This window comes from Aethina tumida, chromosome 5 (assembly GCF_024364675.1).
Source record: "Aethina tumida isolate Nest 87 chromosome 5, icAetTumi1.1, whole genome shotgun sequence".
Taxonomy (NCBI): domain Eukaryota; kingdom Metazoa; phylum Arthropoda; class Insecta; order Coleoptera; family Nitidulidae; genus Aethina; species Aethina tumida.
Genome location: NC_065439.1, coordinates 22,768,237 through 22,784,639, shown reverse-complemented (window position 1 = coordinate 22,784,639; position 16,403 = coordinate 22,768,237). Strand labels below are relative to the sequence as shown.

At 36.1% G+C, this 16,403-nt stretch overlaps 1 protein-coding gene and 6 non-coding genes across 12 annotated transcripts in view; 5 read left to right on the top strand and 2 right to left on the bottom strand.

The window, feature by feature from the left end:
* Window positions 1–16,403, top strand: part of LOC109600502 (uncharacterized) — a 43,760-nt gene that overhangs the window by 173 nt on the left and 27,184 nt on the right. For 2 of the 6 annotated variants that reach the window (XM_049967866.1, XM_049967871.1), the window contains exons 2-12: window positions 227–757; window positions 1,548–2,602; window positions 2,702–2,898; window positions 2,958–3,387; window positions 3,475–3,738; window positions 3,790–4,289; window positions 4,342–4,420; window positions 4,481–4,591; window positions 5,189–5,410; window positions 5,466–5,527; window positions 6,774–6,919. In XM_049967866.1, the coding sequence (XP_049823823.1) occupies window positions 227–757; window positions 1,548–2,602; window positions 2,702–2,898; window positions 2,958–3,387; window positions 3,475–3,738; window positions 3,790–4,289; window positions 4,342–4,420; window positions 4,481–4,591; window positions 5,189–5,410; window positions 5,466–5,527; window positions 6,774–6,919 (3,597 nt within the window). The other 4 variants (XM_049967870.1, XM_049967869.1, XM_049967867.1 and 1 more) reach the window with 4 other exon arrangements.
* Trnaa-agc (transfer RNA alanine (anticodon AGC)) lies at window positions 1,241–1,313 on the top strand. The gene has a single exon. It is a non-coding gene; the product is annotated as a tRNA-Ala (tRNA).
* Window positions 1,392–1,464, top strand: Trnaa-agc (transfer RNA alanine (anticodon AGC)). Its single transcript has one exon. It is a non-coding gene; the product is annotated as a tRNA-Ala (tRNA).
* Trnaa-agc (transfer RNA alanine (anticodon AGC)) lies at window positions 8,842–8,914 on the top strand. Its single transcript has one exon. It is a non-coding gene; the product is annotated as a tRNA-Ala (tRNA).
* Window positions 10,194–10,266, top strand: Trnaa-agc (transfer RNA alanine (anticodon AGC)). The gene has a single exon. It is a non-coding gene; the product is annotated as a tRNA-Ala (tRNA).
* On the bottom strand, window positions 11,631–11,703 carry Trnaa-agc (transfer RNA alanine (anticodon AGC)). The gene has a single exon. It is a non-coding gene; the product is annotated as a tRNA-Ala (tRNA).
* Trnaa-agc (transfer RNA alanine (anticodon AGC)) lies at window positions 11,966–12,038 on the bottom strand. Its single transcript has one exon. It is a non-coding gene; the product is annotated as a tRNA-Ala (tRNA).

The following is a 16,403-nucleotide window of genomic DNA, read 5'->3' as shown; positions in this document are numbered from 1 at the left end:
GCAACGATTTCATATTTTATATCAAATATTTTTTATTTTTAACCAAAGCTGTATTGCGCGCATTACCGTTTTAGCCATGAAATTCATATCATATCATTAAACGCCAAAGCACATTTATCGACATAACCTACAAAATTCAAGGTGTTGGGATCAATGTTTATAAACAAATACAGTAATTAGTTCTTCATATTATGTTTCTTTACTGACAGACTGCCGTCCATTTTAGACTCAACTGTTCAAAGGAGGAGTATGAACCGCGGGAAACCACAACAGGCACTTTACAGACCAGGTAGTGGACCATTGAGAAAGTCAAACATAGGCACTGAAGACCAAGAACTAGAATCAAATATTATAATCAACTCAAGGCATTACTCCTCCAAATCTTATGCTTCTAACGACGAATTGAGAGAGAGAAGTGAAGGTTCATCACTGAGGGACAAAGTTAATGAGATGGATCAGTGCTCCTCTAGATTTGGTGACATGAGTCTTAACAAAGACACACCAAAAAAATCAAAAAAACCTGAACAACCATTGTATGTGCCCAAGCCAGTTGCTCAAGCCAGAGAGAGCAGAGAAATGGCAGCACAAGAATCTGATAGGAATACACAGAACCAGAGTGAGGCTTATGATCGGTTTGGGAATCACAGGTCCAAGAGGTATTCTAATAGAAGGAAGGAGAATTTTGATAATCAAGATGAGTGGAGAGACAAGCCTGGCAACATCAACAGGCAAGTTAGGCAAGGATCTGAACCAAGAGGTGAGTTTTTTAAATATATATACAATAAATTTTTAAATAATAAATTTATAAATATTAGAAATTTATAATCAGGGGAATTACCAGATTAAACTGGGTATCAATTTCCAGTTATCATCAAGTTCATTACTTATCTGTTAGAGTAAAGCGAACACTGTAACATTAGTACAAATGGGAAGTTTGTATGTAATTAGTACTTAAGATTCAAGTTATATTGAATTTATATCTAAATAATATTTTTATAATAAATTGAGTTGCTTTTTATTTTGTCATTAATGTGTTTGTGAGTATGATGAATTATGGGTATGATGACATTGTAGTATATAATCATAAAAAAAAATAGTTTTTGTTTGTTAAATATTAAATAATAAACTAATGTCTATTGTCCTATTTGTCATTGAAACAATACTCTGTATTCATGTAAACCAGTTCTAAATCTAGATCACATTTCGGTCGATTTTTTCACTGTCAATTTTCTTAGTATCAGGGGGCGTAGCTCAGATGGTAGAGCGCTCGCTTAGCATGCGAGAGGTACCGGGATCGATACCCGGCGCCTCCAAATCTAATTTTTTCTTAAATTTCAATTTAAGATTTTAAAATAGTTACCGGACTTTCACTATTTTGTTTACGTGTATCAGGGGGCGTAGCTCAGATGGTAGAGCGCTCGCTTAGCATGCGAGAGGTACCGGGATCGATACCCGGCGCCTCCAAACTTTTTTGACTTGTTTTTGTAGAATGAAACCAAAATTAATACATGCCAATCTTCATTGCGTTCTTTTATTGGGTCTTACAGGCATATCTAACGGGGGCCCTTGGCCTCGCCAAAGGGACACTAGAAGTGTCGATCCTACTTTACCACCAAACCCTCGAAACAAGAACGAGAAATTGCAATCAAAACCACCAAGTGGTCGTCGACACAGCACAATCGGCATGGAAATGGACAAGAGACATACGAAAAATAACATCTCAAACTTGCCCCCCAGATTCCAAAAGAAGTTCCTGGAAGAAAAACAAAACAGTCAAACGCCACCAGTAGAAGAGAACTGGGATGGTACCAGCTTAACATTTCAAGGTAGTTCAAGTCATGGCAATAATTATTTAAAGAATCCCAGTTATCATCCAATGAATAATTATTCAATGTCAGGGGGACACCCAAATCAGACCAATTCTGGTTATCACACCTTGCCAAACAGAGGAAGGGGTAGGGCACGACATCAAGATTCACACCTCAATCATCCTGGCGACATGTACAGATCAATTACACCAGATAATACGAGAAGCCCTTGTAATTCAAGACCTCCCACTCCTCCACCTAACAGAAGAGACAATAGCAGGCCTCAAACTCCTGTCAATTACCACAGAAACGACGATTATAGAAGTTATTCGGATAGAAACTACAATTACGACGATAGGAAACGTAATACAGGAATATCGGAACGACTCAAACCTGATTGGAGTAGATCATCAGAAGAAAGATGGGATTATGACTCTAAAAGGGACAACAGAAGAGATCAAGACAGGAGAAATCACGACCGGAGAAACCCAGACAACAGACGAGACAGAAGAGAACCTGGCAACAGAAACTTCGACAAATCCAGAAAACCCGACAGAAGAACCTACAATAGGAGAGACGATTGCAAAGGTGACACTATCCGAAATCAAGATATGAGAAGGGATAGTAGAGACGACACATATTCATATCCCAACAATAGAAATTATGAAGAAAATATCAGAAGCTCATCGAAGTTTAATGACAATATGGATTCTCTGTTATCGCCCGTGAGTCCCGAATCATCAGAAGAAATAAAACCCATTCTGATTCCTCTGGGACCTATTACATCAACACTGGTAAGTCATACTTTTTTGATAATTTCTTAAAACCTAAAATTTTTTGCGCTTTTATCAAATTACGTTTAATGTTTACTAATTTTCCAATAATGCATGAAGGATTGGAGTGAAGAAGTCGAATTGAACGACCGATTAGAACAAGAGGGATTGAGCGATGCTCTAACAAGAAGTTCCTCAATGGCAAGCCTAATGGAGATCAGCACTAAATCAATGCCACCCAGCATTCCAGTCTCTACAATTTCTCCTCCTCCTGATAAAAAGTCAAAACGTAGAAACGGCAAAAGAAGCAAACACAGGTAAACTATTAAAACTATTATAGCTCAGCACACCGACAATATCACTGAATTGAATTCAGGAGTGGCAGCAGACATAGAGGCGGCGACAGAGATCGAAGTGGCGGACGCACGTTCCGTCAACGCAACGACTCCATAAACAGCGTGGACAGTCGACCCGGTGACATGTTTAAAATACCTCACGAAGGATCACGTGCACCGCGAAATCGGCGCAGTTCAAAGGATCATCGGGAACACAGTCACGAACGATTCCCAAGACGTGGTTCGAAAGCCCTCAGCCCTGAAACCAGCCGAGATCGGGGAGGTTCTTCGACCGGAAATTGGCGTGAGGAGATGAGGAGGAACTCCGAAAGGGAGATGGGACCTCATGAAGGGACATCTGCGAAGGACGAGGCGAGAAGCACGGGTTCTTTCGAGCGGGAAGAAATGCGTCTTGACTTCAGGAAAGCGGGAGTCATTGTGTTGCCTCAGAAACAGGATGCTCCAAAGCCAGTAAGTATTAAAGCTTTTTTTAAATTAAGTGCTCTTTAGAATTGTTTATAGTTTTAGTTTTGCTCAATTGAATCGTTGAATTTAAAGGTTATTCTACCATCACCGGTCACGGAAAAGCCCAAATACCCGGAGAATAGAAAACTTCAGCATCAAAAAAGTCTGTTCGATCACAACAACCCCAGTAAACCAATTATTGTCAAGTCACAGAGCACAAGGGTGGCAGTTCCTGGCTTTTCCGAAAATAGTGAAGTAGCTCCGCCTCAAATGGTGACTACTGATCAGTTGGGTAACGTTCGACCAAACTGGTATGATGAGAATCGTAGTGAACATAAGTCTTGCCATTATCCAGAGGTAAGGTTAACTAAATGAAAAATAATATTCTTAAAATGTGATTGTTATTAGGTGATTCGAGATATTAAACACGCAGACTTAGAACTTCAAATGATAATCAACAAAGGTCATGTTTTGATAGAATGGGATGCTGTAGAGAGACTGAGACAGTTCCTAAAAGATGCTTTAAGCTTCTTACTTTGTAAAGATCTCAAGTTTTGTGAAACAGAGAATGTGGAACAACACCTCTGGAAAATACTGTACTATAACATTATTGAGGTAACCAGAAAAGCTGTTGCCGACGATCCTAACAACAAGGAGCATTACAAAGGGTTCCTTTTGTACCTAATCGAAGAAGGCAACAAATACTTTGAAGGTTTAATTGAACTACTACAAGAGTCCAACAAATTCCAGTTATCCAATTATTTGGGTGTCAACCAAGAACAGAAGAAAAGTCTTGGATATGTTGGTTTGGCGTTAAATTCCGCCCAAAAAATTTTCATATTTCTTGGCGATTTAGGACGATATAGGGAGCAAGTTAACGAAACAGCCAACTATGGAAAATGTAGACAGTACGTATTTCAAGACACTTATTTTCAATGATATAATATATGTGTTTTGCAGATGGTACATTAAATCTCACGAAATCAATCCGAAAAACGGGAAGCCATATAACCAACTGGCTTTGTTAGCTGTATATTCGGTAAGTCGTTTTTGTCAAATTCATTACGATTAATTAAAAATAATAACAAAACAATTACAGAGACGAAAATTAGACGCGGTGTATTTTTATATGAGGAGTTTAATGTCGTCGAATCCAGTGCCCTCAGCTAAAGAAAATTTGGAGGTCCTGTTTTATGAGATTAGAAAAAAGGTGAGAGAATTTGTTTTATTTGATGTTACTTCACGCTTCGTATTACAAAGTGGCAAGATTTATTTAAAAATATATTTCATTATGTTAAAAGATTATATTTTTATATGCTTAAAAAATATTAACATATTTGCATCACATATTTTTTGCTATATCATACCACTTTGTACAGGATATTCACACATAAATATTTAAAGTATATTCACATTTCAATGCTGCTTATTAAAATAAAACAGTATCTACATCAAATATGCGTACGTATATGCATGTTGTAACATGTTTCACAATACATTATACCAATTTTTTGTTGTGAGCATGTACCCCATTAGCATTTATTGTGCTGTATATATTTAAGACTGAGTAGTTTTTTTTAGTTACCATGCCTGTGGATGTAGACTAATGTAATTTAAAAATAAAAATTTCACGATAGTTGTAAAAAAAGTATTTTATGATTAATTTTCTTTTAAAAATAGTGTTTACGATAATGCTTGTTAGATATGAGTTTTTACAAAGGAAGAGATAACAATAAGCTTGTTCCCTATTTAAATGTTATCATTTTAATAAATTATACAAATGTTTGTTCTATTTTAATGCCTGCAGTATGAACAAGGAGAGAAAAAACGTCTAGAAGAACGTTTGGAAAGAGTCCGGCAACAAATGAAGCAAAAGGAGTCGGAAGAAACAACGACCGTGTCCGGTTCGTTAAGAAAAGAGACGTGGATAAGGCCAGATGGTGGTAAAAGAGTGCACAGGACCACCCAAGAACTACAAGGCGCAAAAGATTCGGAAGAAGAAGATCTTGCTTCTCTCAGCCAAATTGAGGTAACTGACTATTATCAAAAGCTTGACAAATTATACAACACGTTGTTATTTGCAGTTAAACAAGCGATTCGTCATAACATATCTGCATGTATTAGGAAAACTGATCACAAAAACTGGGTAAGTAAAAATTTCTTTACTAGACTATTCTAAATTATATTTTATGTAGCGTGACCATGTTTTGTTTGGTGTATTTTCACAAAACATTAGGAAGATAATTTTCTTTTTGCTTATTGCATATTCGCTATCGTTCTTAGACAAGACACATAAAAGCTTTTAAGTATTGCAATCCCACGCATCTAAGCGATCTTTTTGTTTCAACGGTTTTTGCAGCATTGACGTCATTCAAATGCGATGGTCGATGGTTGTTAAATTAGCCCAAGCACTTCTTGCGCTCTTGCTAAACGTAGCAATCAATTTAAATATAATGCAATCGTGAATAATTGTCCATCGAGTGGCTATTTAATTATCCTAAATGAGCATACGGAATCTGTCTTTACGTCGAGTCAGATGAATCAATCTAACATCGAACGGATAAAACCTACAACTAATGGAGACTTTAGTCATTGCAAAACGCAGTAAAGTTTGTTGTTGCGCCATAGGTGGAAAATACTGTTCTTCGTTTGTACAGGTTGTAAATAAAATAATTGCTAGACCATCATCTTCAAATTATTGATGTTCACTTAAAATTTCCGCAACTTTTGCATATTTATTCACACCAATGGGCATGTCATTACGCAGATTGATTATGGTTCTGCACGATCATACCACATTAACTCAAATTTAAGCTGCGCAATTGAATTTGATTAAAGGCTGCGGAACTTATTAGGCCTGCGGCTACGAACTTTTTACAGCTGGGAGTGCTGTAACCCTACTGGCCTTTATATCTGCAATTCCTTGCCAACATGAACAACGACACTGTAATTTAGAAAAGAATTACACAGTCCAAGTCTGCGCCACAGTAAAATTGAAACGGAGAAAATGTTAAGTTCAGGCGCCCATTAGCTGTGAGTCATGACCTAATATGAATAGCCGCGAATTCGATTCGGTATGGTTTATTGCGGCGGTAAGATGACGGTTTTTGTGCACATCCATTGTCTATGGGTCAAATGTCGTGTGAGAATCGTATGTGGGTTAAGACGTTCCGCTCATATCGCTGTTCTGTTGTTGTTGTTGTTTTATTACAAATGCTACCGTTCCTGTTGCCATTACATTAATAAAAATATTAATATTGCCATACGTTTTATAAAGCAAATCAGCAATAGTTTCGACTAACGGTACGTGTGTAAAATTTTATGGGAACTGGAGCAAATTATGTGTTTGATCCTGCGACTTAATTATTTATTAAACCTATGTACTGTTTCAGAATGGAGACTTTTCATGAAGCAGCCCTGCAAATGCTCAAAGAGTTCCGTGCGCTTTTGCAGCACACTCCCGTCCCAATGCCCTCAAACAGGCTGTTGCAGCTTCTTGCTTTGAACATGTACGCAATTGAAAGCACACAACTTAAAGGTGAGTTTTTCTAATTACTCTATTACTCTCGTTCTAATCAGTTAAACGTAATCTACTCTAAAAACAACATTAATCTTCCGACTGAGTTGCCGCGTTTTTCAGTCCATTTCATCATTCAGAGTGGCCCATTGTTTAATCACTGAACCGGACAATCAGTTTTCTTCCGGGGTCTGTTTATGTGAGCGGTAAACGCGTCAGTTGTCACTTTTTTGTTTTGTTTATAGGCCATTTGCCGTTTTATTTCCCGCGTCCCTAAACTTAATTAGCAGTAATTTTGTTTTTGATTAAAAAAACTTATCGTGCACCAGAAATTTGCCGAAATGTTCCTCGTAAAATTTCAGAGATTGTAAATGTTACTTATAACCGCTGGTATATTGGCAAATTATATGAATTCTCTTCCATCATACATTAGGGACGTTTAAAAGCAGGCGATCAAGTACGCAGCAGCCCTTAATATGCCGATTTAACAGGCGACCAGTTTGCCTTTACGACGCTCTAAGTGGGAAATGTCTGCTCATAATCGCCAATAACTTCAGCGGTAATCTTACCATTTTATGAGGCGAATTAATTGCCTCTCGGCAACTGTTTCCAATTTTTGGGCCTACAACTAATTCTCTGAACTGGGAATATTCTCCAGAGAAGAACACGTTTAAAATCTGAATAAAAATTTGGATTTTTTAATTTTATAAGCAAATTTTAGATACTGTCCAACTTAAAAGAATGCGTATTACAAAGTAATAATGGCTTATTTATTTCATATAAAGAACTTGACAAAAGTTTAAATACGTATTAACGTATCGGGTTTATTTAAGTTTTAAATTACATGATACTCTTGAAGACCACTTTCAACGTTAAACACACTCATGAAAGTGATGAGAATGTGCGCGTCGCCCGTTGCAGTAAATTATAATAATTAACGTGGGCACATCAATTACGTTTTATAATCTAATTTAATTGAAATAGTCGCGTTATAATTAATTTTCCATATTATTTACATTCATCGCCGGCAATATTATTCCGAGCCTCCGAGGTGTGCGCAGTTTATAAGTATGCAAATTGGCCGCAGCTAATAACGCATTTTTTCGATGGCGCTTTCAACAGTAACTTTCAATGACTGGGGAATTTCATAATTGATCAATAATTCATCCTAAATATGGTAACTTTACGCTTATAAATCTGGCTCGTATTTTTATCGAAAAATTCTTTTCATACGGACGAGTAAAATATACACCAAGGCGTTTTAAATTGATAGAACTGTGCCTTCGGCACACACCGAATTGAATTAGAGTCTTTGGAGAGACAAACAAATTGCCCACGTGATTTATTTGGTATAATCTTACAAGCAGAAAATTTTGTCGTCCAGTGGCTACATACATGATCCTCCAAAATTTTTAGGTATAATCCGGGGCGACATGAAGTTTGATTTTTCACTCTTCGTCATTTTCGAACGAGATATGGATGTGAATTATTAACCAATACAATAATACTTAAATTTCTTAAAAACTGTTGCGGCTTCTGTTATATTACCTGGATGTGGTGGTAGCCATCAACACAGTCATAATTCTTATTCACTAACTAATTATTAGGTTGATGATTTGTTCTCTTATGCAACATTTTGTGTGGAACTTCTCTTCACCAAGTAACAACGGCAAGTGTCAAATTAAAATGGTGATATAATGCATGTACGAGCTGTCAAAAGGCGTTTCCGCGGTCAGGTTACTGGCCATTCCATTATTTAAATACGTTCATAAATATATTTTAATTAATGTGCGGTACAATTATTCTGTATATTTATTGAATATTATTTTGTGTGCCCCTAGTTAGTGGTTAGTTAACTTATTAGCATTATTTTAGATTCAAGAAAATTATGTAATAAGATTGTGTACTCGCCGAATTTTTCAATTATTTTTCGATTTATAACGGGGGGCGTAGCTCAGATGGTAGAGCGCTCGCTTAGCATGCGAGAGGTACCGGGATCGATACCCGGCGCCTCCACATTTTTATTTACTTAATTTTTAAAGAGAAATTTATTCAATAAAAGTTTTTGGACATTGGTAAAAAAGGTATTGATTTGTCGGTTATTTTCAATGGAACATTCTGTATATTTTTGGACATCTATATGTAAACCCACTAGTTTTTAAGTTGAGTCGAACTTCAATAACTCGAAGCAAATTCGTTGGCAAAGCCGTCCAGGATGAAAATTATGTTATGTGTAATTTTTACTTGATAACTCGAATTTCAGTTTTTCGAATATTTTGACTCGAACTGAATATTTGGCACAACATTTGATACGTCGAATTTTTTCTGCCTCAGGTAAACTCCTCGTGGTTTTTCCTTTCTGATGATACCTGTCTTATGGCCGAACGGCATTTTCTGTCGGCAATTCTAAGACGAATTATTGGTGGATTAGAATAATTCCGGAAATTCCTACAATTTACTTTGTACATGATTACAATATCTTAAATTCTAAATGGTTTTACTCAGGGTTTTCCTAATTAAATTTCTTAGACAACCCTTACATTGGTAATGTTTATATATCGCTACTATGTTTCGTGTGAGAAAACGTATGTATGAAAATATTCACAAACCTATTCTGGAATTCGTAAAAAAAGTAACTGACCTTTTCGTGTTAAAATAAATGCTTTACATAATATAATACATAATAATGACAATATTGATTGCATTATGTATTACATATTTGTAATATCTAACTTAAATCATACTTATATGATAAATACACATTTATAACCTGTCTAAGTCTTGATACTTGATGTTTTGTGTGGCAAATCATGGTTCGAGTTATTATTCGACTGTATTAATTTTTTTTAACAAACTTTTTGGACAGTTTGATGGTTTAACTAAATTGTCTGTAAAGCCACCTATTTTGATTAAGGAGTCAATATTAGTACATCATTAAAATAAAAAAGTGCCTCTAAACTTTTTTAAAAAGTCTAATTATCAAAAACTTTAAGGAATGTGACGCTTGAATGTAATAATGCATCTTTTATTTTACTTATTATATTATAGATATTTGCATTAAATATCATACGTTCCGTTTTAATCGCCGTTTTAACTGCAGAGTCACTCTAATGATTATAAAATTCAAATTATGCAAATTTTGCAACTTTAAGGTGTGTCAGAAAATACAGTTTACCACGGTTCATTGATAGACATTTCACTTGACATTGAAACGAGGCTAACAATTCATTGAACCAGTTTAAAATCTAGATCACTTTTCGGTCGATTTTTTTACCTGCAATTTTCTTCAGTATCGGGGGGCGTAGCTCAGATGGTAGAGCGCTCGCTTAGCATGCGAGAGGTACCGGGATCGATACCCGGCGCCTCCAATTTTTTTTGTTTTACCATCCCCCATATTTTTGTTGCACCTAATTTGAATGGCAAAAATTCACGGAAACGTCCGAACCAAGTTTACTTTATAGGTTGAAGAACCCACTACATGCATTGTTTGCAAATGTCGAGACGATAAGATCCGAGAACCTGAACGAAATACTGTCGACGATTTGTTGTGATTAGATAACCATAAAGCGGAATCGTGCCTTTTTTGCTTAATGAAGAGGTAACCCCGGGTTATATGGAGTGCTTCCGTTACAACGAAATGACCATGCTGAATTTGGTCATATGTATGAACGGTGAATACCTTATTTTAATAAACAAAATAAAATACATTATTTTACAATTTATTTTATATTTTCATTATTATTATAGCAACTTTTGTCAATTTTTGTAGCGACCACTTGGCCAGTTTCTTTAAATATTTTATCTGTAGATTTTTATCTCACAACAATAAGAGAAAGGACAATAAACATTATAGCTACTGACATTCAACTAAAGTATTAGAGCTCATATTTTTAATATATTTTAATAATTATGACCACTACTGAATGTACTAAACTTTGTGTTCAAGAAATGGTGAATGATCATCAGTTTCTGAGCCAAAGTTTACTGTTTACAGCAAAATTAACTTTTACGACCGATAGTACAAAAAAATTCCTGGTGACTTCTGGTAACGGGTATTAGATGAAATGTCGTAGATTAATGATGCGCAATTCCTTTTAATGATGAGTGTGGGTCGTTTCGACGTGTCAGAGCCACCAGTAAATTAATTGTTGGGAAGGAAAAAAAAATTATTCTAAACATTTTTAATGAAACAAATTACCACGGGTGTCGGTAAGGGAACTTTTTGCGAACTGTACTCGAACAATATGTAATTAAGAGACGCCAGTTCGCTATGGCAAGTTAAAATTTGATTGCTGTCTCCTAATTATATATTGTTTAATTTTAATTGTGTTCCTAGGAACATTTCCGGGTAACAATGTCCTGCGATTTTAACTGAAATGGGTTTCCCATGATTCAACAATGTGTGTTTTCCATAATCAGTTATTGGTTTATTAAAGGCGTCTCAAATTAAAAGTGATTTGTCTAGCCGGTAATAATTCTGGTGGTTTTAGATTTTGATTGTTAAATTTCTTGTTAAGTATGTGATGAATAATTGACAGTACTTTTACATTGTAAAATATTAATTAATCATTGAATGCATTACAAAAAACAGTGGAGGCGCCGGGTTATCATTCTGAATGATTGCTAAGAAAGATGACCAAAACTATGTATAAAATATGTTATGATCGTCCTAACTAATTATATGTTCAAAAGTCATTTTTATTGTGGATTTTTTCAAATTTTAAAAAAGAAGTGGAGGCGCCGGGTATCGATCCCGGTACCTCTCGCATGCTAAGCGAGCGCTCTACCATCTGAGCTACGCCCCCTGATACTCAAGAAAGTTGAAGGTAAAAAAATCGACCGAAAAGTGATCTAGATTTTAAACTGGTTCAATGAATTGTCCACCTCGTTTCAATATCAAGTGAAATAAATGTTTGTCATTGCTCCTTACGAAACTGTAATTGCTGACACACCTTAAAGTTGACAATTAGCATATTCTGAGTTGTATAATCATCAGATTTAATTTGATATTCTAAGGCGATTAAAACAAAACCACGTCGGTTATAGTTTAGATTTTTAAAAAAATTGTGGAGGCGCCGGGTATCGATCCCGGTACCTCTCGCATGCTAAGCGAGCGCTCTACCATCTGAGCTACGCCCCCGATATGTAATCTAGTAAGACTATTAAAAATCCAGTTCATATACTTTGAAAACAAACATCAAAATGAGCAGTCGTAACTGATTTTACCACACAAAAAAAAAACACTCAGCCTTAACAACTTGAAATGCTTGCTGGCAATAAAAAATACTGAACATTTCCTGGACATCAATTATTGAATTAACGAAGTGCAATGGCCCAACGGGACTTATCAAAATTTAAAATCGTTTTCGGCATCTGAAATGGGCTTGTGTAACTGTACAATTTCTTAATACGACAGTTCCAGTATTAATGACGGAAGTACGAATGCAACCAAATTAAATTAGCCGGACTGCAAAATTAATTAAATACCCGTCCGACTGGAAATTAATAAAACTGCGATGCAGTTCCATAAAATCTTGTTTACGGACGATTTCGATAAAATAAGCGGTTGAAAACGGAAAATATGAACGCATCCTTGTGCGCTATCAGTTTCTAGTTATCTATCGATTCCTGAGGCCGATTGTGCTGCTGAAACGAGCAGCCCAATAAGATTGCGCTCTATAGACACAACATCGTAAATGAGCACCTCTAATTATTTTAATGTCAGACATAAAATATATAAAAGGCACATTGAACCTTTTGTTGTTCCACGGATGTGGACGACCTTTAACAATGAACTCGTTCAACTATTTTTTTTATCATTATGTAACTTTAATTAAACCGCATACACTCAACACATACACACGAACCCCGTGAAGCAAAAAATTTATATGTGCTAATAATTCCTCGCGATTTTTTTCCCTTGTTCTGTTTTCTAGATACCAGGCCGTTTGAATATAAAAGAGCAGCGGGAACGCGAGCCATCACTTTTTCCATTGTGCTTCATTATCGACTCTCTTAAATAGATTATGCAGATTAGGACTGATTATTTTCTATTCTTTGGCCGTTTGCAAAAAAATTGCACGTAGCGTTAACTTGCAAAAATCTGGTCTTTCCATTGCCTCAAATATTATTCGACAATTTTTGTTCTTCATGATGTATCAGAAATAAGTCGTGTGTGTATTGTGTTTGGAATCGATTTCATGTTGAAAGATACTTATTAAGTTCACATCATATAGAACTTAAAACTTTCATTTGTCTTATTGTTATGAAATATATTTGTGAACAACAGTACAGCAGTATAATTGTTTATTGAAGGGTTTAATTAGGTGTTTAAAAATATTAAAAATTTTATAAAATAAAACAATAGGCACATTTAGCCTTCCTTTATTTGGTATCTAGTAGCATATCCTAATGGATAACTTCTAAACGCCTTTTTTAATTGATTTCTGTAGCTGTTCAATATAATCGTTTGTATTTCTTTTCACCGATTTTGAACTTCTTCGTAGAGTTCAATCAAATTTGACAGTCTATTTGCATGGATTTTCCGATCAATTGCATCTCAAAGGTTTTCAATTGAATTGGGGTTTGGGCTTTGTGCTGGCCAAGACATTACAGGTATTTAAGGTCTACCTTAAACTCGTATTATTTTCGGATGTCGGAGAATGTCACGATAAACGAAATGATCCATTATACCGTCCATCTTAATCAGCGGACCCTTGCCAAACGTAGAAAAAGATCCCTAAACCATAAGCCTCCTCCATCATGCTTCACAGTAGGTTTAGTATATTTGGGGTTAATTAATGGTATATTAATTGGTCTTCTCATCCATTATATGCCATCAGATTTGAATAATTGGAGCCGACTTTCATGGGAAAGAAATTGTTTTCCATTGCCCATCTGTCCAGTTCACATGTTCTCTAGTAGTCTCGCTGCTCTATTTTTTGCCGAAATGAAGGGATTCTTTGCTGATTTTCTACTACAGAGACCAACTTTTCTACAATTTGTTGTTTAATTTATATCGATAAATGATATCGGACACAGATATAAACTATAAAATCAACTAAATTGAATATATGGGGGTTTGGTTGCTTTACATATGAATCCTGCTTAAAAAAAGTACGAAGTCTTTTTAAAAAATAAAATTAGATTGACCAGTTACACAGTAGATAGAACAATAAACATTATAGGAAGTAATATTCAATTGAAGAAATGCACTTTTTTTCTATGGTTCCAATTTCACAAAAAATAAAAAAAATAGTCACTCTCCACAAACAAGTACAATTAAAGTCATTTTAAATTTTCATTCAATCTTTAACTTTTTGAACATAAGTTTATTGTGATTTGGAATTCAGTCGTTTCTACGGACTCATTTTTATTACTACGGTTTATGTACCAATAAATAAAGTACGGCAGCACAATTTACCATGTTTAATTGGTAGCGTACAATAAAGACTGCGGCCCTCCCTCTTTCCTTTGAGCGTTCGTAACCGTGAAAATGCTTGTTTGAATTGCTCTTGTTCTTCCATCCTTACGAAACAACATAATACCATCTTTTTGCGTAAATCACAAGTACACCTCCAACCAACATCTCAATCACCCCGACAAAGTGAGCAGTCCCACAGTGTCTGCGGCTAAATTGAAGAGGGTCCGGTACGTGAACGAAACGCAGCTTGTAATTAAGCGCCGAGCCGGCCGAGTCGTGAGGACGTTATTAAATTTAATCGGGCGGCCGGCTATCGGGGCACAATGGCTTCGATTTTATCGCAACTGAAATATTTCAATTGTATTGTTCCGTAGCCGAAAAATTAATCGAGAGGCGAGGGATTTTCGAATGGGACCACTTTTCGGGGGGGCGGTGCGCCGCAACAATCGACTCGTTAATTTTTATTCGGGTTTCGTGTGTTGTCTTCATCCGATCTGCAATGCTGGGAGTGGCCTTAAGGACCCCGAGTTTTATCAGCCAACAATTGCGGGTTCTCGAGGCACAATCAACTGAGTTGGTGGGAGGCAGACTGTACATAAAATACGGTATAGATTCAAGAAAATATCATTTCAGCGACTGGTATCGGAATTAAGCTGCAATTTGAAGCCGGCTTGGAAACGTCGAAATAGACGTAATGACCGGCTCATTAAATTCCCTTGCGAAACTGCAATGCTGTTATTAGAAAATGATGCCTCTTGTGCCGGACACTCCTCTCGGGTTGTAATAATTCCGTCGTCTCTAGCAGCCTTACCACAATGCACCGCGTTGACCTTAATTTTTACGGGCCCGCGATTCAACCCCGGCAACGTTTCGCAGGGTAATTAGCGGTCTCGCTCACGCTCTCGCTCACGCCGGGTCCTCCGTTTCATCGTTTCATCAACGTCTGGGACGGACAATAATTACCGTCGACGTTTTGCTCTCCGTATTCCGGGGCAACGGCAATTAAACACCCCGCATTTGCGTTACGCATGCAGAAGGTGATAACTGCTCATTTAAACGCACGGATGATACGAATTAAACTAACAACACTCCATTTGACGATGCCGTGGAATGTGTTTCACCCTTCTGGCTTCTTATTCCGCGTTAATCGTCCCCGTCCGGTGTGTATTTTATAAATAGAATCCGTTCGTCCATTTCTTTCCGCGATTCTATTTATACGTCCTCACTTCGGCCCACTCTTTCTTCGTGCAGGTTTGTCCTCTTCTTGTGCGCTCACCCGGAGATACGATAATTTTAGATACCCGCGCGTACGGAGGACCTTATCTGCACAGGGGCGGAGCGAAGGAACTCTGTTTTCATAATCCTCTGTAATTTTTGTTAGAAAAATGGTGATCGTATCTAAAAATGTGACATGACAGTATAAAATAGAATTAGTATCACGACATGAATTAATATTATATTCCTTTCCTGTCTTCAATGTTTTTTAAAGAATAACTTATACTACAAGTGCCGTTTGTCAAAAAAATTTTGGTCGAGATTTTCTTTCTTTAGTTACACATATTAAACATATTTTTCATTATACAATAGAAACCAGAGAAATAACACACATTACTATTTAATGTTAATTAGGAAAAACCTTCAAAAACTAAATACAATTTAGTACCTAAATTAAAATAATTTCTTCTTAAATTAAATATTAAACAAAATAAATGATCAATTTGACGTCACAGAAATAGCAAACTTTTAAAAAATATCGGGTGTCAATGAATCCATTAGACAAAGCATAACTTGTAGTACACTCGGTATGTCAAAATGAGATCTGGTATAGGTAAATGATATGGAGAAAGGATGATTGTCGTATATTTTTAACTTTTCGGTCACTTCCGGTTTCAATGAAAATGGTTTCATTTTCAAATTTTTGAATGGAATACCCTGTATATTTTTACATTTTTGAATTTCTAAAACAATTCTCAACAGGATTATCTATCTATCTATATATAACCAATTTTGAACAACTTTGGACGTATCATTGTTATGATACGTCATGTAACTGATAAATTATAATTGGCGAATGATTCAATT